General features: G+C 45.6%; 2 protein-coding genes across 4 annotated transcripts in view; both read left to right on the top strand.

The window, feature by feature from the left end:
- Nucleotides 1-839: 839 nt before the first annotated feature.
- LOC108920790 (ATP-binding cassette sub-family D member 2-like) lies at nt 840-13,969 on the top strand. 2 transcript variants are annotated; one of them, XM_029247368.1, is made up of 10 exons: nt 840-2,464; nt 2,615-2,795; nt 4,449-4,570; nt 6,922-7,090; nt 7,465-7,559; nt 7,683-7,828; nt 10,249-10,394; nt 11,106-11,190; nt 11,362-11,487; nt 11,581-13,969. In XM_029247368.1, exons 1-10 carry the CDS (start codon nt 1,226-1,228, stop codon nt 11,783-11,785), a joined length of 2,514 nt encoding a protein of 837 aa, XP_029103201.1. In that variant the 5' UTR covers nt 840-1,225; the 3' UTR covers nt 11,786-13,969. The 2 variants fall into 2 exon arrangements, with proteins under 2 accessions (XP_029103201.1, XP_029103200.1); XM_029247367.1 differs by having other exon boundaries at nt 4,410-4,570.
- A 5,568-nt stretch (nt 13,970-19,537) lies between these two features.
- The window catches only part of LOC108921005 (kinesin-like protein KIF21A), a 30,072-nt gene continuing 23,179 nt past the window's right edge, over nt 19,538-26,430 (top strand). For both annotated transcript variants that reach the window (XM_018730191.2, XM_018730190.2), the window contains exon 1: nt 19,538-19,845. In XM_018730191.2, coding sequence (XP_018585707.2) covers nt 19,802-19,845 — 44 coding nt within the window. In that variant the 5' untranslated portion in view covers nt 19,538-19,801. The remainder of the gene's footprint in view (nt 19,846-26,430) is intronic.

Raw genomic sequence — 26,430 nt, 5'->3', positions numbered from 1 at the left:
CTGCAGGTTTGTCACAGGTGTGTCATATACATTCCAAGCAGTCAGCTGCCAAACTAAACACTTTCTCACTAAAGGCCCTCTAAAACCTCTCTTTACGGGAGCATGAAGCCGGATATATCCTGTTTCCAGATTAGAATCCGCAGGTGACACAGCTCTAAATTGCACTTCGGCTGTCCTGGAGTGATGACCCGCATTCCTGGAATTACCTGCGTCTTCAAGAGAAAAAGCATTAACAACGTGTAAGGTAGTATCTCTGTCCAGCAGGTGGTGCTGTTTGCCACTCTGCTCCACTTCAATTTTGACAACGCGCACATGCTGTACGTATTGAGGCCGTTTAGTTTTGAAGACGCAAACATTATTTCGTTGTAAATTATTTAAAATATCCAATTTAAGAGTAGTGCACATTCTATTAATTAAATAAGTAGTTAATAAACAAATTACTCTGTAAAACTGTGCACTTCTTATTCTATCAAAATGAAGACGGTACCGATTTGACACTTGCAAAATGCCATCATAAAACGAGTATTGAACGACGTTGAAGCTGATTATAAAAACAACGTAAAATGTACACAACTACTTTTATTGTATTCTGAGTTACAGTAGTCCAAAGTCTGGTGATTCTCTTATTCACTTCTTAATTATCTTGTTATTTCTGTATTAGATGAGAACTTCATGAATCCCGAAGGAAAATGCATGAGACAAAAAAAGCAGCTCGCATTCATCATACTAACGACGTAGATTTTTTTTTTTGCTTGCTTTTTTTTAAGCGACGTACACCTCACAGGAAATACAATTTGTAAATTATATCACTGCAGAAAGAGACAGATACAGACGTGTGATTTAGTAGTTTCTTTCCACCACCAGCAATGTTACATGATCAGACGAATAGCTGCATAAAACTTTATCCGAATATCGAAGATTCCTAATCACCTTCCAAGTAATTATTTTTTTATATATATAAACATTTCACGTTACATGATTCGTAGCTCCGCCAAGGTTCAGGAGTAGCTGCATTTCGTATCTCATGCAAAGTCAAGATACTTTGGCTGAATTGGTAAAATAAGAATACTCGGCTGCTCTGAAAATGCGTAAATACTTGTAAAATTGATCAGCATCGTACATCGCCTTGTGCGAAGGAGTCTGTTACATACAGGTAACGACAATTCGGGAGATATATAACGGTAAGAGAGTGAACACTCCCTATGCCGGCGCTGTAATTGGACTGATGGCTCGCTCAGCCAATCGCCTTCTAGCGGGGGCGGGGCTACAGCCCCCAGGACAACAGCGCGGTTCCTCACTGCACCGCACTGCACTGTACATCCTGCGCATCCAGACCTTCGATGAGCGCTTCGCGCCGGGCTCCTCGCGTTCGTTTGTTTCCTCTGCTCGAGATTTCGGTTCTCACCGATGGGTGCCTGACGAAACCGCGGAAGGCGCGACTGATGAGGTAACGCATATATTATATAATATTTGCCGGCAGCGGGAAACAATCATCATCATGTCCAGCGTCCTGCACGCGGCGTCGTCCGCGGTGCGGCGGGGGCGGTTCGGCGCGGCGAAGCGCGCAGCCCTTCTGGTGGCCGCCGCGTACGCGGTGAAGACGCTGCAGCCCGTCATCTGGAAACACGTCGCCAGGCGCGGTCACCGCGGAAAGGCGACCGCCGCCGGCGCCGCTTCGCCGTGTGCGTCGTCGCTGTTAGTGTCTCCGGCGGGGGACAGCAGCGACAGCAGCGACAGCAGCAGCAGCAGGGCTCCGCCGGGCGCGAACGCCGAGTTCCTCAGGCAGATCGTGCAGCTCGCGAGAATCCTCTTCCCCAGGCTCATCAGCAAGGAGCTCGGGCTGCTCTCGCTCCACTCCGTGGCCCTGGTGTCCCGCACCTTCCTCTCCATCTACGTGGCCGGCCTGGACGGCAAGATCGTCAAGACGATCGTGGAGAAGCGGCCGAGGAGCTTCGCCGTGGAGCTCGTCAAGTGGCTCCTGATCGCCATCCCGGCCACGTTCGTCAACAGCGTCATCCGCTACCTCGAGGGCCAGCTCGCGCTGGCCCTCCGCACGCGCCTCGTGGAGCACGCGTACCGCACGTACTTCGCCGAGCAGACCTACTACAAGGTGAGCAACATGGACGGCCGCCTGGCGAACCCGGACCAGTCGCTCACCGAGGACATCATGATGTTCTCGCAGTCGGTGGCGCACCTCTACTCGAACCTCACCAAGCCCATCCTGGACGTGGTGCTCACCTCCTACACGCTCATACAAACGGCGCGCTCGCGCGGGGCGGACGCCGGCGGTCCCACGCTGCTCGCGGGCCTCGTGGTGTTCGCCACGGCCAAGGTGCTGCGCGCCTCTTCGCCTCGGTTCGGCAAGCTCGTGGCGGAGGAGGCGCACCGGAAGGGCTACCTGCGCTACGTGCACTCGCGGATCATCGCGAACGCGGAGGAAATAGCCTTCTACAGGGGACACGCGGTAAGCGGGCGGCACCTCCCAGTCCCACACACTCTCACTGACACTCCCCAGACCAGTCTCACGCGTGAGTGACGTGCCGTGCCGCGGTGTCGCCGGCCGTGGCGTGCAGAGCTCTGACCCCGTCCCCGGATGCTCCCCCGCACGAGCCAGGTGGAGATGCGGCAGCTGCAGAAGTGCTACCGGGTCCTGGCGGAGCAGATGAACCTGATCCTGTCCAAGCGCCTGTGGTACATCATGCTGGAGCAGTTCCTCATGAAGTACGTGTGGAGCAGCTGCGGACTCGTCATGGTGGCGGTGCCCATCATCACGGCCACGGGCTACGCGGACAGCGGTACGACGCAGCAGCGCTACGCGCATGCGCGCACCCGCAAGCGAATCGCCGCACGGTTTCGCCCTTTAACTTAAGAAATGCAGTATATAAATTAATTAATACATAAAGCACGGCACTGCAGCGGGGAGTGGGGCTCGAACCTGCAGCCTTCAGGCTTTACAAACACCCCGTACTGGGAAGGTGCGCTGCTGCCTCCAGAAATAAGGGTTATTATAGCGAGAAGTAACTCAGCAGACGCCGGTAGTGAAATCTTGTTGGGAAATAACAGTTGTGTGCAGGATGCGGGTTGCAGTCAGTTCTAATTATTTGCTTAATGTGCAAAACAGTGTTTTGCCTCTGCAGAAATAGCATGTCTGTAAACCTGGGTTTTTCTAGCAGGGCTACTGCCTTTGGATCTAAAAGTCACAGGTTTGAACCCCACCTCTGGCTATAGAACCCTAGAGCAAGGTATTTGCCTTAATTGCTCCGGTAAAATTCCGACTGTTGTAAGTTGCTTTGGAGAAAAGTGTCAATTAAATAAGAAACCCCATATTACAGCGATTGCTGTGAACAAGGGCAGTACGTGTGTTCCAGTTTAACCACGTTAAAAGCAAGGTGTCGCTGAGAAGGGGCAGCAGCCGCCCTGAGTGCGTGCTTTAAAAAATAATGATTTACACGACGTTTCCTACGAAACCAAAATCTGCATGTTTTGGTGTCAAATTTAATAATTGCAAGTATTATTTGTGTCCCTCCTGTACACGATGTTGTAGATCTTTCCCTACATAGTTAGTCCTATACCGGAACTTTGATTGGAAGAGAAAGTCAAAATAAATCACTCACACACACAACCACTTGTCCCAAGCAGGGTCGCGGTGAACCAGAGCCTAAACCAGCAACGCAGGGTGCGAGGCTGGAGGGGGAGGGGACACACCCAGGATGGGATGCCAGTCCGTTGCCAGGCACCCCAAGCAGGACTCGAACCCAGACCTGCCAGAGAGAAGGCACAGGCCAAACCCGCTGCACCACTATCACGCCCCCCTAAAATAAATCACACTTATCTAAAATAAATAATGAATTAAACTTCATTAATAATAGTGGGGGAAGTGTGGTGGCGCAGCAGGTTTGACTGGGTCCTGCTCTCTGGTGGGTCTGGGGTTCGAGTCCCGCTTGCGGGGATGTTGCAATGGACTGGCGTCCCGTCCTGGGTTAGGCTCCGGTTTGCCGCGACCCTGCTTGAGACAAGTGGTTTCAGACACTGTGTGCGTGTTTATAATCACAGTGGGAAATTTTAATTCCAGTGCAGCCGCATACAATTTGCAACACACATATAAATACACACATAGATGGAGTGACCAAAATTGGTGGATGTTTGGTTAAGCTTTAGTTGCTCTGGGAGACACGGTACTGCAGCTTGGCGGGTGTAGGGTATGAATCCTGTTTGGGGTGTGTGTTTTGTATTTTCTTCCATGTTTGCACAACACACATACACACAGTGCCCAGTTACAACCTGCTTCCATTCCCTCCCTTGCCCAGGGTTGGATTTGACTGGATGCCACAGCCATTATGAGCCCTCGCTTTAGGGTATAACAAATAAGTCTGTTCCAGAACCTGAACCAGTAAACTTTTGTATTGCAGTCAGTGCGTTAACCAGCGGTACCTACGTCCCCCATGCAGAGCTGGCAGACGGTCACACACAGGTGTTGGTGAGCGAGAGAACTGAAGCTTTCACTACGGCACGCAACCTCTTGGCCTCCGGGGCTGATGCCATCGAGAGGATCATGTCTTCCTATAAAGAGGTGAGGTGACGTTGCTCGCTTTCCCAGCACTGATGAACGAACGGTCCCTCTCGTTCGGTCCATCATGCACCAGGTCGCTGATCAGAAATGCATTTCTTGTGACAAGACGATCAGACTCCCGTGTACAACGTCTGATTAGTTTCAGATGAATGCTCAGCAAATCAATCCGGCTGCAATATCTAATCTCTTCTCCGCCTCCATTGAGAGGTTTATTTTCATTATTATTTTTATGTAAAAATTAAAACGGAAAGCAGAGTCTCTGCAGCAGCCTCAAAGTGCATTCTTAGCCAGCAGTGCCTATAATAGCTTTGTTAGGAACACTAACCTGACATGAGGCATCAGTAGCCTGGTGATTAGGGACATAGACTCACAACCTACAGGTTGTTGGTTCAAGCCCCAGCTTGTGCTGCAGCTCTTTTTCGCTGGCCTAAGTATCTATTCTTAAGTATTCCTATAAAAATACATACACGTGCAGATGGGCTGTACATTGAACTTAGTTGTAGCAGAGTAACCAATTGATGGTGATAATAAAGCCTTCCTGTGCTTATTACAGGGTAGTTGGGAACTGTGAGACTGTGTATCAAAACACGGTGTCTGTCTGTAATACAACATTTAATGAAGCTGTTGCTAGCAAAGCAGTGGTGTGAAACGCTTTGAGACACTGAGCGTTGCTGAGAGACACAGTGCCAGGGGTCTATTTTTAGAGCTCAAATGCAGTGGTGCGCTCATGCTGTTTAAAGAGACTATTCAGTAAATTCCGAGACACCAGCTTCATCTGGGCCTCAAAAGCCACTTCTGCCGGAGGCGATCGCAGTGATCCTCCCACCGGAGTGGTTCCTCGGCCGTCTCCGGGCTTCGTGCATTCCGTACATCTATATACGCCACAGCCGCCTTATTGAAATACCGGACTAGAGAGGACATTTGTTATGGTGAGGGAGCGCATGGCCTTCAGTGCTTTGGAGGGATTCCAAAAAGTCGGCGCTGGTGTCATCTGAGCTGGGCGGGTGTTCTCGGAATCGGGAAGCAGGAGGAAGAATGCAAGGAGCACGGGCCAAGGCGACTGCAAAGAGACTACAGGCTGGCATCGGATCCACGTCTCACTGCTTCCTCTGCTGTGCTGTGTCCTCCCTGTGGGTTCGAGGGAGCAGAAGCAGCCAGAGTGATTCTACGTTGTTTATGCACAAGTGTGTTGGATGTGTATGTGGGGTGTTTTGTTAATGTTGTCCTGTTAGTGACTTTTTATGTATATATAATATATTTTTATCAGGTTTCATGTCTTTTGGAGTGCATGTGATGTCACTTCCAGCACTGTTCAGGGAAAATATCACCTGTCCTGGTGAACCAGAGAGCTGGACAGTTTCGCCAGTGGGAATGTGCTACGTGCTTTCAGTCGGTCCACGCTGGAGACATGTTTGACAGATGTGGGCATTTCCTCGCATGAAACGTTGTGCATGTACTATGCACATACTGTAGCTGACCATAAAATGCAGGATGCACAGTATTATACTGTCTTATCCTCTCAACAGTAAATCACAGCTATAAATTAATTTCCTATCGAGTGTGTGTGTGTGTGTGTGTGTGTGTGTGTGTGTGTGTGTGTGTGTGTGAGATTGGTGTCTCGTCCAGGATGTACTCTGACTGACCAGCCAGGACTGCTTCTGAATCACTGTGCTCCCTACTGGAATAAGCAATTACTGATGAAATTTAATACAGGATGTCTCTGGAGTTTTTCTATTTTTCCAGTGAGCGGATGGTCATATCCACACCGATATGCTTTGATAAGTTTATGTAACAGGATTTTGTACCGAAGCAACGGAGTTTATGCTGCCAAAAAATGCAGTACTGTAACTCCACCCAAGATGAGAGCTAGTTCAGTGACATCAGTCTGGGACCTCTGGGTTAATAAGGCTTGTTTACGTTCTCTTGCCCTCGGAACAGTTCTTGGCTCTCTTTGTTAGAAATTAGATTAAGCCTTGTAGGAAATTCAGCGAAAGGAGCCGTTTCAGTACACCGATGTGTTCGAATAACCCGTGTGCACATCACATCGTTCCTGTGGGAGGTCCGGAGGGAGGCCTTGGCATTTGCTGGCTTTGCTGCAGCAATAATAATCTATGATCAATGGACTCAGAAGGGTAACTGAAGAGGCAGCTGATGTTGAGCATCTAGATTATGCCAAGATTTTCTTTCCAGCCTTTTGTAGAGCCTCGGACGTCCTCATTTTATATGGCGGGTCACTGCGGAAGAGCACACCTCAAAGGCTCTGAAAGTCCGTTTTGACAAACCCTTCCTGTACTGCTGGACTCAGTCTGTGGGCTCCCCTCCTGATCAGCTGCCCCGGTTGTGTGCGACAGGTCACCGAGTTGGCCGGCTACACGGCCCGGGTGCATGACATGTTCCTGGTGTTCGACGAGGTGCAAAGGGGCATGTATAAGCGCTCCACTGTGTCCCAGGAGCCCGCAGGGGAGCTCAAGAACCTGGAGGAGTCAAAAATGCATATAGACGGCCCTCTCGAGATCAAAGGTACGGAAGTAAGAGGGTGAAAGTGTTTTTTTTAAATTATTATTTATTTATTTATTTTAATATATATTTAAAAAAAGTAGCACATATGCACAATATTGCACAAAACATACAGTATTATGCCTCTGGCACATTTTGTCATATCTGCTTAAAGGGAACCCTTCTGTAGAATTTACCCTGCATTTTAGGAATAGTATAAAAATAATATACCTAGTTTAGTTGTCATTTTGATTGAAAATTGTGACTCACGTTTCATTTAATCGCATTATGCCGTTATTTGTTTGGTCCTGATTGACAACGAATTAAATGTTAATGCATTCAGAACATGTGCATTTCCTCCTGTGTTTTAACAGCATGCTGTCTCACTCTTCCTTCAGGGGAAGTCGTAGACGTGGACAAGGGTATCATATGCGAGAATGTGCCCATAATTACCCCCAGTGGAGATGTTGTGGTGTCCAGCTTGAACTTTAAGGTAGATACTGACAGGTCACTCTCTCACCGTGTGCCACATCGGCAGCCAAAATATCAGGTTGTCAATTCTGTTTGGCAGTTAGAACCATCTTTTGTGTGTGTGTGTGTGTGTGTGTGTGTGCAGGTGGAGGAGGGAATGCACCTCCTCATCACGGGGCCCAATGGATGTGGGAAGAGCTCTCTGTTCCGCATCCTCAGTGGCTTGTGGCCTGTGTACAGTGGGGTCCTGCACAAGCCAGCCCCGCAGCACATGTTTTACATCCCACAGAGGTGAGGCACTACTGCTCTGTTAATGCACGTGCACCCTATATTTACTCAATGCATCTTTAACATACATACACCCTGTATATAGCCCATACACTGTTAATACACACACACACACACACACACACACACACACTTTCAGAACCGCTTGTCCCATACGGGGTCATGGGGAACCGGAGCCTAACCCGGTAACACACGGCGTAAGGCCGGAGGGGGGAGGGGACACACCCAGGACGGGACGCCAGTCCGTCGCAAGGCACCCCAAGCGGGACTCGAACCCCAGACCCACCAGAAAGCAGGACTGTGGTCCAACCCACTGTGCCACCGCACCCCCTCTCCTACTAATACACATACATCCTATATTCATATCATACATTATTAATGCACATACACCTTATGTTAATATCATACATTATTAATACACATACATCCTATATTCATACCACACACACACACACACACACACACACACACACACACACATTTTCTGAACCGCTTGTCCCATACGGGGTTGCGGGGAACCAGAGCCTAACCCGGCAACACAGGGCGTAAGGCCAGAGGGGGAGGGGACACACCCAGGACGGGACCCCAGTCCATCACAAGGCACCCCAAGCGGGACTCGAACCCCAGACCCACCAGAGAGCAGGACCCGGTCCAACCCACTGCGCCCCCTATATTTATACCATACAATACTAATACTCAAACACGTTTTCATACCAGAAACTTTTAATAATCATACACCTTATATTCACCCCATGCACTATTAATACACATACATCCTATATACACTCCATACTCGATTAATAATACACATATAGACTAGATATGCTCCATACTTTAATTATGCGCAGATTCCTGCTGTTGACCTTATATACTATTAAAACACATGCATTTAACATATCACAGCACAGGTACGAGTACACAGGTAACATACATACATCCTACACATTCTCCTTAAAGAATATTCACGATAAGCACTATGCCCACTATTCATACCTCACGTTACCCATATATGCAGCACTCGTTGCCAGAATACTGCTACATAGTGTCATTTTAAGTCGCTTTGGAGAAGTGTTTCCTACATGAATAAATTTAAATAAATGTAAATGTCTGCCCACATTGCACATACACACCGTCCTTCCACCATGTAGAACAAATTAATTGCTCATTCGGTACAAACTGGGGCCCCAGATGGCTCCAGGAACAGCCCGTGAGCTTCTCCTGCTCGTACTCGGTCACTCTGGGATTCTGTCCTACGGGGGTAAAGCGAGATGGCGAGTGGATTTTGGTCAGTCCAGTAGTCAGGAAACCAGAGCCCCGTTACTGCCAAATATTCAGCAGCGTCTCAAGCTTGACGCACTTAAGGGCACGGAGCGAGGGAAGTAAATATTATAAAGATATTTTTGAGCGATAGAAGGAAGTGTATACAAGGCTCATTCGTACAGTTCTGACCAATGGCAAGCAGGCAAGAGCTCCTCATATGTGCAGCGGACCAATGGTAAGCGTGCGGTGACACGTGTGCATATGACATTTGCTCAGGCCACTGATCTGCTCAAGCAACTTTGTACCAAAGCATATGGTTCCCCCCCCCCAACTGTATTCCAACGCACCACAGTCCAAAGTTCTACGTGCACTACGTGAACTTCACTGAGAGAAATTTAATCTTCCCCAGTTTTCATTTAAAATGAATATATTGTATTTATTAGATATATTAGTATGATACAGTATTTGATTAAATAAATTCTCTGCATTAAGCTGAAAGTCAGAAATCGTATTTTTTCAGAGCCTCCTGCATTGTACCGTATCATAAACCTAAACTGAAAGGTAGAACTAGACTTAATTTACATATTTATTAAGTTACCTCAACTTGCTTTGGAGAAAAATGTATTACAGGCCTGTTTTTACAGCTGATAATTCAGCTGCTTTGCTCCAAGTTACTACAGCAGGAGGTGGGATTCGAACCTGTAACCTCTGAGTCTAGAAGCAGCTGCTCTAACCACTGAACCACCTGCTGCCTTACTACTTTTCGCTTACAGAGCTGCTTCTACCCCTAGCCACTGCGTTATTCATTTGGATAATAGCTTTCCACATCTTACATGCGGTATAAAACTTTAGATATTCGATGAATCAACAGTAGGGTTGTAGCAGGCCCGCAGATGACGACGTGTCTCAAGCTGTTGCCGTCCAGACGGAAGGTTGCTGACTTGAATCCTTGTCATGATGTACAACCCTCAGTCAAGGTACTGACCCTGGATTGCTTTAGTAAGAACACCCTACTGCATAAATGGACAGATCATTATAAATTGCTTTTTAACTTAATCTTGGAAGAAGTTTACTAAATACAGAGTAAAAACATAGCTCCACTAGAGATTAGAATGTAATACCTTACGGGTCTAGTTTGCTAACCGTCTGCTCTCCGTCCGCAGGCCCTATATGTCCATTGGTACGCTACGCGACCAGGTCATCTACCCGGACACGGTGGAGGACATGCACAGGAAAAGCTACAGTGACCTTGATCTGGAAGTCATCCTTGATATTGTCAATCTCAACCACATTGTGACCCGTGAAGGAGGTGAGTAGCACTGCACTTGTTTGTACTTTCTGAATATAACACCTACCAGTGTGTCCCATCCAAATATGTGAACATTTTCTGTCCGAAAGTCATCACACAAAAGCTAACGTGTCTGTCCCAGGTCTTTGGAGGCCGAATGGTGATTTTTGGGTTAAGTACATGTGAAACACTATTGTACTGTATGTTCTGTCTTTCTACATCAGTCTGTAATCTTAATCTGGATTAGAAAGAATTATATTTACCACTGTTTGTAATTTGCTAATTTTAAGATTTTTCCATTACTCTACAGAGGCATTTAGATTGTAACAGGGTCAGTGATTATTTCATGTGGTTGTATTAGGGCTAAATCTACACTTTTATTTATTCCATTAGCAGACGCTGCTCCAGAGTGACATACTACTCTAAAACGTACATTTCACCAACAGACAGCAACCATGGGAGTGCGAGGAATTAAATATTGAAGAAATAAAGGGAATAAGTTGTGGGGAAATTGTAAGCGAGAAAGAGGGATGGGATCAAGAGAGCAGGTGGGGGTTCTGTGTGGCAGCAGCAAGTCATTTCACTTTCCGAAAGCGTTGTAGGAACAGGGCTCCCCTGGGACTGCTGGCAAGGATGGGGGTGGAGGCTGCTGAGAAGTCCTGAGAGAGAGTGTGTGTGTGTGTGTGTGTGTGTGTGTGTGTGTGTGTGTGTGTGTGTGTGTTTGGTCTGCAGGGTGGGATGCCGAGATGGACTGGAAGGACGTTTTGTCTGGAGGAGAGAAGCAGAGGATGGGGATGGCCCGCATGTTTTACCACAAGTAAGAAGAAATCCGCAACAGATATGTTGTAGCACAGCAGTTTAACACGCATACAGCGGTCGACTTTTATCATTCCATTGTGCTTTGTATCTTTATATTTGCTATTGAGAAAGAGAATTACCCTCTTCTTTATCGTGTACCTGAAACATTTTGTATTTCCTCGTATTTCAGACCAAAGTATGCACTGCTGGACGAGTGCACAAGTGCTGTCAGCATTGATGTGGAGGGGAAGATCTTCCAGGCAGCAAAAGATGCCGGGATCTCCCTGCTCTCAATTACCCATAGGCCCTCTCTCTGGTGGGTGCCCATTAATCCCATAGGTCAATAGCGAGCTCTCTCCACTTAGTATAATGCCTTAGTGAAACCTTTTCCCCCCTGCGGCACCCACAGGAAATACCATACCCACCTGCTGCAGTTTGACGGTGAGGGTGGCTGGCGCTTTGAGCAACTGGACACGGCCACCCGGCTCTCCCTGACCGAGGAGAAGCAACGCCTGGAGTCCCAGCTTGCTGGAATTCCAAAGATGCAGCACAGACTGAACGAGCTGTGCAAGATCTTGGGAGAGGATTCTGTCCTCAAGACGATTGATGCTTGAAAGAGAGCGACTGCTCCTGCAGAAGTATTACGTGTTCCCTCAGTGCACATGCAGCACTCTTAATTTGGTGGTACAGAACTAATCAAAATTATGTTTCTAAATTAAATAGACACAAATCTTTTACTTGAACACACAAAAGAGGAATAAACCTTTTATTGCTGAGCACCTTATTAAGTCAAGGCAGTAGCCATTTACCCATTTGAATCGAAATTAATCATTTTAATCATCAGGATAGTGTATATACCTGTTTATATACAATGAATATTAATAATTTGGAACATAGGAATTTCTCAGTTTCTCTTGAGGATGTTTACATAATAACTTGGGTCGGAAGCCCTTGAAAGATGGTGTAAAGGCCCTTTCGACCTCACGTTATAGTTTCCCTAGCCTTTTGTTAAAGAAATGCAGAAGCATCAAGAGAAGTCAATATTGTTCTGAGGTGTTCTGCTTAATTAGTGATAAGACTTGTGATTGAAGAAGTTCAGATTCACCTCTGCTTAGGCAGCATGCTTGCATCAGAGTGGCCGGTCTTTCTCCTTGCGCTACTCCATTGTTCATGGGCTGTGTTGCATTGCAAGGCCAGTGGAACGTGTCATGTTAAACTGACACTTCCAGTTACAAACATCTATGCAATCTGCAATACAACAGTAGAATGCCCAGGAGGGGTGGGCAACCACTGGTACTTGGACTGCACCTCGAGACATTCATTTGTCTGTTTCTTTGTGGACTAGGAGTATTTTGTTTTCCTCTCCTCGGTTGCCATCTGGCCTTTTCTGTTAACTATATCTGTTATAACTGTAAGTCTTGATCATTCACAGCAACTCTGTTCAGACCTCTGTCACTCTGCTGAGTAGAGCTCGCTATAAAAATAAACTGCATTAAATTGAATATGAGGGGAAAAATGGCCTCCTTGAAAGACAAACATGTTAACATTTGCTCTTTACGCATTGAAACGTAGCAAATCTATCCCTATCCTAAGGGCTGCTACAATTTGTGAACCATGTCAATCAATACCATCATACTGCAGCAGAGATCACAGGTTGTGCACGCCAGCATGAGTTGGTATGGTGTGGGTAAATTTGGTGCTGACTGGTAGCGGATTTGTTTCGGTGGACCACTGTCACTCAGGAGTCCTAGAGAGGTGGACAGGAGCGCTGTGTCTGAGACTGCGAGAGCAGCCTGCACATGTGACTGAGGGGACCAGGTCCATGTAACCTGGCCCCGATTCATCCGTCTTTCATACATGATACCACTGAAGTCCACCACTTTAATTCTGGAACCCACTGGATCTTCCTGTTCTCTTTTAGAAACCACCTCTTCCTTCTTCCATCGCTGTGCTATTTTAACTTTTTCAGTGACTTAGATATTCTGAAACTTCCTATGATTTTTTCACACCTCTGAAATTGTCGAGCGTCTTTAAAGGATGACTGAACATTTTGTTCATTTTAATCAGGCAACTTTCTGTGAAGTTTTAATACGTCCTCGAAATGTGTGATCCATTTTGAATATGATAACTGTTTTCCATTGCCAATGTGACATTTTATTTTTGTCAACTCAACAAGATTGCTATTTCACGATTGCGTATTTGGTGCAAGCTGCCTCGGACAATTATACTGTGAACGTTTTTGAGAGAAAGTCCTGTTTCCTTTGTGTTCTTACTTTAAAAGCATTCCTAAGCCTCAGACAACTTTTCAGACTTGAGCAGTTCGTTTGGCTTATTTTACTAATTCTCTCCACTAAAAGGCAACGTATTGTTGAGCGCAAGGCTGGCCAATTATGTCGAACTTGTTTCTGAGCTGCGCGGCTGCATTAGTATTCGCTAGGCAGCTCTTCGCTCCTTGCGCAGCGAACGAGACGCCTCGGATTGCAGCGCGCGGCATAAGAGGCAAACGGTCATTGGACGTCACCATGAACCCAGGTGTGTTGGCGGCAGCGCAGGCCTGATCGCGGCCTTCCGTCACACAATAGCGAGAGACCCCCTTACACGTCACTGTAAGACTGATGGTAAAAGTGACGGCGCCAACTACACCTCGGGTTCTCTGGCTGCGTGAGACTAGCTCATGCCGACTGAATGTGAGCGGGCGGGACAGTTGCGCCAGTAAATACCAGTGATCCACAGCACTATCCAAAAATCACATGCAGCTACTGCTCTCCTAGCAGGACAAGCTGCTGCATGTGGAGAGCACTCACATTTTTCTGATTCTGCTTTTGATTTCCTGTCTTTCCTGCTCCAGATTTGAAGATGGAAAGAGGGAAAAAGGCTGCAACCAAATATATGACACATTATAAACGTGTAACGACATACATCATTTATAAGAATATGTAATATGTTAATAATGCCTTTAGACAGTTTTTTCACCAAAAGACAATTTGTTTTTTTTTTTTTTTTTATAGAGTCTACATTTGTTCTCTTAATCTATTCCCACCCTTTGTCACAAAGTTTATTCCAGGAATAAATAGCTGCACAACACGAACACTATGTCAAGATCATGCTAAATATGGATTCCGTAATTAAAATTTTGCCAGACATCTAGAAATTTGACCCTGTCATAGATTGATTGCTGTTACCATATATCTTTTCATTGTATAATTTTACTGAAAGTTCTTTGGTTGTTATACTAAAAACATGACTTACATAACCTAACACAGTGGTCCATCATATGAACTATGCGCCTGTGTGTGTGTGTGTGTGTGTGTGTGTGTGTGTGTGTGTGTACGCTCCTTGTAAGGTAATGTCAGTAATGATTTTAGCTTTCTTACCAATGCACCACAGTTTTAACACTTCTTTTGTAATATTTCTTGGAATGCCAGAACAAATGTGGTTAAAGAGACAGCGGGAAGTGCCTAACTCCTAGGTGCAATCTCATTCGTACCTAGAGTGGCTGCAGCGTCGGTGTTCACGCGCTGGTAAAATACTTGCTTGGTTGTGCATATGTGTTGAGCATCATACGTTATGCACATGCACATAGTCCTCCTCGAAACATACACCATGGAAGCAACACTGTGGTGTCCTGGAGTGCTGCAGGTAGTTGCCCAGCAGTGTGACACAGAGAAGATCCGACTTGGACGCCTTTCTTAACTACTGGTTAGACCAAATTTTTTGGTATAAATTATTTTATTTTGTCAATATGCATTTCTAAATAAGATGGTTATAGGGGGCTATTTAAATTATTATTCACAAATTGAAACAGAATAAAACATGCTTTCCCAACAAGGTCCATTTAATTTCTACAATTTAAGAGTAATTGTAAAAAAAAGATCTATATAATGTGTAGTATGTATTTTCAGCAGAGGTGGGTAGTAACAAGTAATATTTGCATTTTTATTTATATTGTTATTTGTACTTTTCAGAATAGTTTTTGGCAACAATCCTTTTGAACCTTTATTAAAGTATAATGGACTGGACAACTGGTACCAGAAGGGTTCGCCCTGCTACCTTTGGACCTAAACGTCACACGTTTGATTCCTACCCTCGGCTGTAGTACCCTTGAGCAAGGTACTTCCCCTAAATTGCTCTAGTATAATTGCCCAACTGTGTAAATGAGTAAATAATTATAAGTAGCTTAACATTCTAAGTAACTCTGTAGAAAAGTGCTGGATAAATGAATAAATGTAAAAAAAAAAAGACCAGTCATTTTACTGAGTTGCATTTCTGTCACACACGCACACACACACACACACACACACACACACACACACACACACACACACACACACACACACTTTCTGAGCCGCTTGTCCCATACGGGGTCGCGGGGAGCCGGAGCCTAACCCAGCAACACAGGGTGTAAGGCTGGAGGGGGAGAGAACGCACCCAGGACAGGATGCCAGTCCATCACAAGGCACCCCAAGCGGGATTCAAACCCAAGACCCACCACATAGCAGGACCCAGTTCAACCCACTGCGCCCCCCTGAATTTCTGTCACTCGCTTCCTTATACATTTTAACTGATCATGTTTAAAGTTTTAATATTCTCTCATTCTTTATGTCAGATACATTTTTAACATGTATATTGCAACTTGACAACATCCCTGCAGTTACAATATATTGGAACTCCTAATTTACAACACAGATTAATTAGAAAAAAATTAAATAAATTCTGTGTAACAACTAAGGCTGAGGTTTAATATAAACTGCTGCATTGTATCTGCCCAGTAAAGACCCTTGTTGGGCAATAATTTAAGATGAATATAGATGAATGCACTTTTTGTGAAAGTAGCCCTGTGAAACCACTAATCATTTATTTTGATTTATGTCCCCTGGTAAAATCTCTTTGGGTTGAACTGCAATCTTATACTAAAAAGAGGCAAATACTGGTATTAATTTCAAATAAAAAGATGATCTGATAAACCTTAACTCCATAGAAAATAATAAAGCCTAATTGCAAGTAATTTTAAATTGTAAAAATATAGGGGGTTGGGCGGGGGGCGTACCTTATTCTTGTTTGCTCTGTTTAACCCTGTTTCATAATGTGTGTTTGTCTTTTAATATGTTCTCTTGATTTTGTTCTTTTTATTTTTGGTTGTGGAATCCTATATGTACACACTCTTGTTTGTATCTTGTTCTGTGTTGCTGTTTGTGGCTGAAGAAATAAATAAAAATTAAATCTGTCAGCTGACTTTTTCTGGGGATTTCATTGGCCACTTTCACTGTCAATCTGTTTTTCTCTAAACCAATCAAGTCACCTTTCGTCAGACTCAATAGCCACGCCTTCTAGCAATCAGCTGACTTCCTCTGTGGATTTCATTGGTCATTGTTGATTGTCATTCAGTTTCCCTCTTTAGCAGTCAACAGTAGTCACAACAACCACTAACCCTTTACCACAGGGCTGTTGATAAGTTTGAACACAAGGCTGTACTTTCAGTTTCAAAGACTTTGAACCAGGGAGGAGTAGCCAAGCAGCTTGTTTAAGGGTGAAAATCCATGGCGTCAAATTCAAACTAAATTACATCATTAATTTCTCATTTTGCTGACAGCCATACAACTGTTCACTCAATTCTACAGCAGGGTATTATAATGGAGCAATTCTGGGTAAGTGCATTGCTCAGGGGCAGTAGAGCAGTGGCAGGTTAAGTCATCCTCCCTAATCCCAACTGTCACATGGCCATGGATTGTCATATTTCATGTGTAACTCACATGTCCGCAGGGTGTTAATACCAAACAGGGTTAATAGGTTTATTGTTGAGTTTTGCCCCTCCTTGACTAGCATCCTAGTTCACTTCCATACAAGGGAAGTGATAGTAGGACTTCCCCTGAGTGAGGTTAAATGTTTCATACGTTTAATATTTTAAAAATTAATTTTTACCCCGTACTGTGACCTTGGAATTTTTTTTTTAGCTGGTCTAAATTGTACTTGATCTGAGCATGTTGTGCTTCTAACATGTTCATAGTAAGTTAAAGTAAGAACTAATCTGTACAGGTTAAACACTGGAAATGATTTCATTTCACTGTCATGGATTTCAGTTGGCTTATAACCGCTACTGGGGAATTATTAAACATCTAACTGCAGAACTGAGCGATAAAGTGCACGAAGGTGTGTTAATTGATGTTAAATAATGTCAATTAATATGCTTCCCACAACATGCCTCATAAAAGGATGTAATGGTTAGCAAGGGCAGAGCACAGAAGTATTTAATGGAGAGTAACATTAGTGAACTACCCATTTCACTTAATGAAGAAATTGTACACCAAGAATAATGTATTATCATAAAGTCATAACTATTTGAGTACTATTTATTGCAATTCAATTTTGAATGTAACTTTTGAATACAGTGTACAGGTTTTTTCTAATTTTATAGCAAAGCTTGTTAGTTTTGTCCACTTTATTTCTCTTCCTTTTTGCTATTTGCACACCATCATCTCCCACTGGAACCAGCAGTCTGGTCCTGTGTGGGTCATACAACCTAACTGATATACTAGCTTCAAATGAAGCCAGCCCTAAAGGGGAGAGTGGCCATCAGCCATAGCCCTGAATAATATAATGTGGTCCACCCTAACCCTAACCCTAAAGGGTGTACTGGCCACACATCCTGTGGAACCTTAACTGTACCCTGGCCGAACAGCCTCCCATACACAGTCAATGGAAAAGCTATCTGGCGCCACCTGCTGGTGATTGCGCGTACCATAGTAATAATCGATGACGATAATCCACTAAAGCATGTGGGTGAGTAGGATGAGTTTTAATACACCATTTGATATAGGCACCGATATGTACTGATATGTACCCAACTGGGACCGAAAGTCTCGTAACTCCAAAGTCTATTTTATCAGCAAGTCACAATCAGCAAAGTCTTATTATATAATACAGACGAACCCCGATTTATTATTCACGGATTACATTCTGTAAAATTACCAAATATAAATATTTCTAGAAATGTGACACTTTAATGCTTTGTTAATGTGAAGCCACATTAAAATGAATTTAAGATGACTAAAATTGCAATAAGCTATAAGCACATTAAGACCTAAGTTTTGACTCGCTGCTCATGTATGTCAGGCGCGCATGATGATGTGTCGCGCGCACGCTTCGCGGATACAACGAACCTGCTGTAATCACTGTATAAGCCTGATGATGTGAGGTGGTTCCACACTCCTGCTCTGTTCGGGTGAGCTTTACTGCTAGCTTTTGGACCGGAGTGTAAACACAGCTTGTATTCGCCCCGCTACAAACAAATTTTAGTAACATCCATCCATCTATTACCAGTAAGCGTTTGTCCAGCGCTGGGTGGCGGTGGTCCGGAGCCAATCCCAGATATACAGTGCGTGGACACCAGTCCGCTGCAGGGCAATCGCACACGTGATCGCAAGGGCAGTTCTATTGATACATTCAGTCTGATCGGTGAAGAACAAAAAAAACAACGCCTTTCTACTGTGAGAGGAAACCGGAGCACCCACAGGAAACGCATGCGAACACGAGAACATCTAAAGCTAATACTCAGAGCTGGACCGACGTCGAACTCACAGTCCGTTAGCCGCGAGGTACCTGCGCTACCCGCTGCACCACTGTGCAGCCCAGTTACTGAAACATACGTTTAAAAATATTCAGTTTTTGGGGAAAAAAAAAAAAGTATTTTACAAAATTCTTTTCTCGATAGTTCATAAGGTGAGGATCAGTGTATGCAGCCACTTATCATCCCCATAATTAATGCCATTGCCAATATGCGAATTATATCTGTATTAAAATATTATATTGGTTATATATTAATACAGCATAGTAATGCCATTATTTAGTTCTTTAGACAGCGTTTAGTTGTCTGGCCGTCTCACTGGGACTGGACTGTCTATCTAATACAGAAGTCTTTTTTTTCGATGTATATTCACTTTGGTGAATAGGTGTGTGGGCTGATAACACTACATAGTATCCATTGTAAGTCGCTTTGGAGAAAAGCGTCTGCTAAGTGAATAAATGCAAATGTAAAATATTGTTACTTTTTAAAATCAGTGCTCAAAGATATAGAGAAAGAAGGAGCAGTAATCTTGGCAAATTTTCGTCCTGTCACAGATATTGTACCTGTACTTCCATCGCAACTACGAAATGTACGTGCAGAAATATGAGTCTGCTAAAATTACTGTTCAAGTTTTTCCCACCACGATATTAAAATTACACGTTATGCCAACATCGACACAAAGACCGAGAGCGCTCGCTCGCATCTCTTGACAGCGCGGACGGGCGGTGGGCGGGGCTTGATGACGCGAAGGACTCGCGAGCCAAGGGCTGCTCGCTCTTTCATTGAAGTCTGTGCTGTGCGCGCGCGCGCTCGTGAGCGTGTGTGTGTATAGGCGAGGAACGAAGACCCGAGCGCAACAGGCACGCTGTCCACACAATAACATGTCCGTCCTACCTCTGAAAGGGAGGTGTCCGGCTCCGCGTCCTACGTCGCGCTGATCGCCGCTCCCGCTCGGGAAATGGCTAAGGAGCGCTGATCTGCCGCGTTCTCGTCGGCATCAGACAGGCGCGTCTCATTTCCAGGATCCTCTGCTCTTTTTTCTCCGCAGTGCACGGCGGACGATGACACGATGACGGGCGGACAGGACGAGAGCTCGGTGCGCGTGGCCGTGCGGTAAGTCGCCCGCATTTGCGGGGGTTTATTGTGCGGCGCTGCCGCCACCTGCGCGTGCTGCGAGGTACCTGCTCCGCCTCCATCGCAGTTCGGCGGGTTTCAGAACCCCGGCCTGAGTGACACACTGGGACACACAGCGGCAGAAGATGCGTGTACATTGTTTGTTTGTTTGTTCCGTTCGCTGTCGCGTGCATGTTATTGTTCCAGGATGGACTGAGTAGTCACGAGGAGGAGGCGCTACAGTCAGTGTCACAGTGACTCACTGTTTGGTCAGGGAAGGGTGACCGGGACGATCAGCGCGACCGAGTGTGTGGTCATCTCACACCAGTAGTGTTTGCATCATCATCCCTAGAGATCCCTGGAGGTTCGGGAAGCGGCGATCCAGTCACTTGTGGTGAAGGGATCACAGCCCAAATTTGGGTCGCGGCATCGCATCGCATCGCCGCCTTCCTTGCCTTCATCTTTTGCGCTGTTGTTGAAGGTTCGCCTGCTGGAGGCACTTGGGCCTTTCACGTTGTCCTGGAACACCCGATGGGTCAGGTTCCGATTCAGCCGGCGTTACCTTGCAATCGTAACATGATTACTGCTTCGAATCCCAGTTCATTATCCTCACCCTCAATATAGTGAGAATACCCTGCTCTACAAATGCGTAAAATATTCTCAACCGATTATTTTACATTGTAAGTGGCCCTGAAGAGAGACGGGGCTTAAATATAAATAATAATAAATAAAGTGCGAGTATCGGTCTGGAAGTCCTGCACACACAGTGTGATGTCTGTGTGAAACTGAGTGCGTTCTCATGGTCAGGAAGCGACCTGGTCCTGGAAGAGGAGCGTGGTAAACTGTACACATGATGGAGCTCAAGTCTGGCTTGTTCTGTTCAGTTGGTTATATATAATATATGGAAAGGTGCTGGTTCTCTGTATCCAGGGTTTAGGTAACATGAAATCCCAGTAAAAATTGTCCTCTGTAAAGGTCTTACCAACCAATACGTGTGAAAAAGGAGACGAGCTGAGATACAGAACTTCTGGGCTCTATTGCATCCTACTATATTTTATCATGATGTCTTCTTGTTGAAAGCATGCACTGTTTTTAATGGATTGTTTTAAATGTATGATTTGGTCTGCTCTGAAATAAAACCGTCGCATGTCATTCGGTTAAAGTGAAGGAAAAGGAGAGTCCCGTCTTTGACTAACAGCAGGCGGTGTTTTGTCCCACCTGAGTTAGTGGGCCGGCCCACCTGGAGCTGGATTAGGTGTGTGGCTTTGCTCATCAGTCTTGTCTCATTAATACCTGTCAGTCTTCATCAGGCAGCAGTAATACAGCCAGTAGTCCCTGGCTACTGTTGCATAGTAAGGAGTGGAAGATAGTTCGTTAACGCCCAGACGTATTTGCAGTTTTAGTGCTCGCACAGATAAGGCCCTTAAACTTGGAGAAAATTCCATATACTCAATGTAAAATCTTTTTTTTTTTTGGTGGATGCAAATAATTAGAGTATGGATATAATAGAATTCCCTCTATCCCTTGAATTGGTTGAATATATAGAATCTTTTATAGTGGATTCAATTTATAATCAGAATATAAATATAATGTAGAATATAACTTTAAAATGTGATTTGAAAATGTAATTATTGCACAAAATGTAATTAGTAGCATTAGGATGGCAGTGGAGGCATGTTTTAGACCACAGGAGTAGATATGGGAGGACAGACTCGCAATGAAAAATGCAGGGTTTTGCTGTGTGACCTGCGGCCTGCAAGGACCTACCAAAAACATTCCTCTCACCCTAATTTGTACCAGTCTGCTGGCATGAGCTCTGTTTCAGAGGTTGTAGTTTGATCCAGGTTCATTGATCCCGAGTCTGGGGCGGATGGCCTGCTACCAGAATCATCCAGCACTGCTGACACTCTTGAGCCTATTAACATTATGTTCTGTCTCCACAAAACAATCAGAAATAATGCAGATTGATACCCAGAAACCAACAGCACATCCATCACCCCTGTTTAAACCGTGTCTTCGTTCAGGAAGAACGTCATCCATAATTTGCAATGATCTTTAACCTTCAAGACAGGATTATTTTTAGTAAGGCCTCAGTCATTATTATTTGAACTTATACTTGCACCAAAATAAGCTACAGCAACAGCAGTCTGACACACGCATCTGGTCGAGTAAAGAGTTGAGAGTCCCAGGAAAACGCTGCAGAGCGTGATCTGGAATAATACGTTCACGTGTTAAAAGTTTATTGTTGCACCGACTGCACCACATGTGCTCAGGCTCGCAGGATCAGGCAAAGGCTGGAGACCGATAACCACAGCAGTGTGGCGTTATGGTGGAGTGTTTGTGCTCACCCCACACTCATAAAATCTCTCATCATCCTCATCTTCATTTGAGGATGTGGTTCAAAAAGAGCAAACTGTGTAACTGATGCATTATGAATAAGTGAGTAACAGGTTTTGAGGCTCTCTTGTCTGTAATGATCAGGCCTTGGTTCCCTTCCTGCCAGTGAAAGAAGCATATTAAAATTTAAACATTACTTTTTGTCAAATCATCCACTGTTCTGTCTTTCTCATCAGCTGTGACTGTCTGATGTTCCCCATAAGAATTACTTCACGTCCAATAGTCCGGCATGTTTAATTTTGGGGGAAATTGATGAAACGCACTGAAGGACCACGAATGAAGAAATGCATAATGTTGTGCATCAGACCTGCTTTGTGCTTTTTGTCTTTTGTAAATCGCAGAGTGGCTGTATAGAAACCCCACAGAGATGGGTTTGTTCACTTTTTAACATTTTACAGTAAATAATTAGGCTGTTTTGGAGCCGCTGTTCTGTAACTGGGCAGATGATGGGCAGACCTGTGGTTTTGTCTCCCCTCCTCCGTGGAACTGGGTGGTGCCTGTGTCTTTGTTGTGGATGGAGCCAATCACCCATAGCGCCCCCATCTGCACCCCGAGGAACCCCAACAACCACCAGCTGACACCGTGTTAATAGATTTAGGTCCTTTGTAGCCCTCTGCTCCTGATGACCCAAGTCCATCTGCACCCCCCTTGACCTAGAGTAGATTATGTTAAATAGTACTGTGAGTCTGGTGCTGCTGCTGAAGCAGTTATGTAAATCTTAAAATGCATATTAATGAGGGTATTCTGCAGAAACGAGTCTGACATGCTTTGCAATCCTAATCATTCTCTCTCTCTCTCACACACACACACACACACACACACACACACACACACACACACACACACACACACACACACACACACACGCACTCTGTCTGACACTGCTTGTCCCAGGCGGGGTCGTGGCGAACAGGAGCCTAACCCGGCGACACAGGGCGCAAGGCCGGAGGGGAAGGGGATAGGGATGCACCCAGGATGGGATGCCACTCCGTTGCAAGGCACCCCAAGCAGAACTCCAACCCCAGACCCACCAAAGAGCAGGTCCCGGCCAAACCCGCTGCGCCACCGCACCCCCCTTTAACCATATTCAGCCGGTGTAAATCTATACATTTAGCTTCTGAATGAAAGTATGTGCAGTGTCTGCTTTTGCACATACTGTCGGTTTGTATTATGTCTTTATTCCACGTTGCAACAAAAGCTGAAGATATCATCTTTCCACTGGTGGTTGCATTTGTTTCATTGCCTGCTACGGCCTTTGTGCTCTGCTGCTCACCCTTTGTTTGGCCAGAGATGGACTAGGGACCCCTCTGTCAACAAGTCATGCCCGAGCAGCAGTGATCCGAGAGCTTGCTGAAGGACCTTTGGGGGAGGGGACGCTGGGCGTGAAGTCACCCTTCTCTCCTTGGGCTGGATATGAACCATGGCCAGTAATGGGTTGTGCAACTGTCCTATCAGGGGTTCGGGGGGAACATCTGTAGGATGGCCGTGTCCCACCGTTAGCTGGTTGTCAAGGGGGAACGGGTCCTAACACAGGAAATGGAAACAACCACTGACCTCATCACTTGGGTTCAGTGATCTGGGACATAAAACCACTGAAGCATGTCAGTTCTTTAAATTTCCGTGACTTTATACACCTTTGTCCAGCCTTTTCTCCCCTTACTGTTATTCCCTTTAAAGTTTCATTTGTTTTTCCATACGTCGCCTGGCTCATGTGGGATATTGCGTTTAAGGAAGTGGGAAATGTCCTTTGCTTCTTGTTGAGTGCAAATTACTTTATTGCCCCTTTTCCTGCAAACCTGTGCAGGTCTGCGCAGTGACCTCTGACCGAGGGAAGCGATCAAGCAGGGCTACCAAGAACCCCAGTACTTGATGTTCTTGTTGTCCGATCCTATAAATGGAGATCCCCTTGAAGTGCTGATTCAGCACAATGGTCCCTTTCCAAAGTTACTGCGTGATTGAATTTGGCCACAGTTAGAGATGAACAAATCTGATGCATGTGTCAGACTCCTGTTGGAATATGCATGTTTTGGAGTTAAGGAACGTCACAAAAAATGTAGCTTTTCTTCGCCTTACGAAGGTAATGTGTTGTTGAAAAACACTTTGTAAGGGCAATTCTCATGAATCGAAGATCTAATTACCATTAGTTTCAATGGTATAAATGTTTGTGTTCCTCAGTTTCCATCCATCCATCCATTTTCTGTAACTACTTGTCCTGTGCATGATCACGGTGATCCAGAGCCTATCCTGAAAACACTGGGTGTTGTTATGCCAAAATATCACAATTATCTGTTAAAATGGACACAGTTGATGCAATAGTTGAACATTACCTATCATAACTCAACATAACAAAAGTTTCCTTTCATTAATTACTCTTTGACATTGTCTCCATCACTGAGTATCCACCTACATTCATTACAACAGCAAAAACTGGAAATCAAGGGCTAACGGAGGTTGAGAACTCAATGCAGCACGAGACGAACTATAACTGCAAATAAGACCCCATGGTTGCTCTGGTCTTGTGTCGTTCACTGTTGGGAGGTGCACAAAACCCAAATCTACCAACCAACATCCACAACTGCTTGTCCCAAGCAGGGTCGCGTTGAGCCAGAGCCGTACCCGGCACCACGGGGTGCAAGGCCAAAGGGGATGGGACACACCCGGGATGGGATGCTAGTCCATCACAAGGCACCCAAGCAGGACTCGAACCCAAGACCCGCCACACACCGGACACCTGCCAAACCCGCCATGCCCCTGCACCCCCCCATAACCCAAATCTACTCCTTGTAAATATGACGAAAGGCCTTAAAACTGGAAGCAGCAATATTAAATGGAACCCGATTTTTTTGTAACCTGAATGGACGTAAGGGGGTGCGCTGGTGCAGTGGGTTGGACCGGGTTCTGCTCTCCAGTGGGTCTGGGGTTCGAGTCCCGCTTGGGACGCCTTGTGATGGACTGGCATCCCGTCCTGGGTGTGTCCCCTCCAGCCTTACGCCCTCAGTTGCCGGGTTAGGCTCCACGACCCTGTATGGGACAAGCGGCTCAGAAAGTGTGTGTGTGTGAATGGACGTATGTCAGGGTATGACTGTACTGTCTGGTGGGGTGAAGATCAGTTCAAACTGTTTTTGGGAACAGTTGGGTTTTTATTTCTTGATTAGTGAGTCTTAATTCCTTAGTTAATCCAGTTATGCTCTTGCCGTGAAAGTAGGCTGCATTCAGAGCATGAACTTTTTTTATGTCTTCAGTGGTACAGGCTCTGTTGGAGCTCAGTGCCTGGTGTTTGAGGTCTTCCTCAAGGAAAGGCTTGTTTTTAATCGGTCTTCAGGCTCTAAGTATTGGAATACTGAATGGCCGAATCGCTGTTGTTGATCCTCTTTACCACATCCATATCTTCTCATTCTGGTTTATATCTAATATCAAAGTCATGTTTTTGTTTGAAACAGCAAAATACAGGATGCTGAGTGTCGTTGGGACTTGGTCTGGGTACAGTGGGCTTCAATGTGGTCTTGATCTGACTGGTCATTTTTGACGTCTCATTGACAAGTATGCGTGGGACCCTAAGTGGGCACTCCCACGCACAGTTCTACTTGCGTCACTTCCATAGGACAGCTCCAGGTTTCGTCTTCGTTACCTGACCACGAAAGCTCCCGAGCACATCCATGTTCGGTTTCCTCATCTTCTTCATTTGTTGCTCCTCCATACAGTCTTCTGAGTGCTCAGTCACACAAGGATATCTTCTTAAACTGCAAAAATGGCTTACTCTTCCTTCTAGGAGCCAATATGTTGTGTGTAATCTCACTTTTTCATTAATAAAAATGCTGTAGGTCATCCAGTTATGATTTGATTTGTGAGAGCATGGAGAAAGGGTAAATCCTTCTGTCCCCAAAATCTCAGTCAGCTAAGAGGGGCGACGGCGGTCCCTACAGCTGAGCTCGCTGTTATCCGCGAGTCCCTAAGCACCCGCTGCTCGTCCCATGGGGGATGGGCTGCAGTAGAGTGGAAGCGCTTTCCTCTCTGCTCCAGTGCACATGTTCAACAGCACCGCATGTCCTCGGGTCCCGAGTTCATGTCAGATCCCATTAAACCCCATGCGTGTCAGCAACAGTGCGCGGTGCTTTTGGGTGGCCGCATAAGACGCTGTAAGCATGCACAACTTTTTACTAACCAGTATTTAGCTGTTGTGTTTGTCTA

Source organism: Scleropages formosus, chromosome 21 (genome assembly GCF_900964775.1).
Source record: "Scleropages formosus chromosome 21, fSclFor1.1, whole genome shotgun sequence".
Classification (NCBI taxonomy): domain Eukaryota; kingdom Metazoa; phylum Chordata; class Actinopteri; order Osteoglossiformes; family Osteoglossidae; genus Scleropages; species Scleropages formosus.
This window is presented reverse-complemented; position numbering and strand designations above follow the sequence as displayed.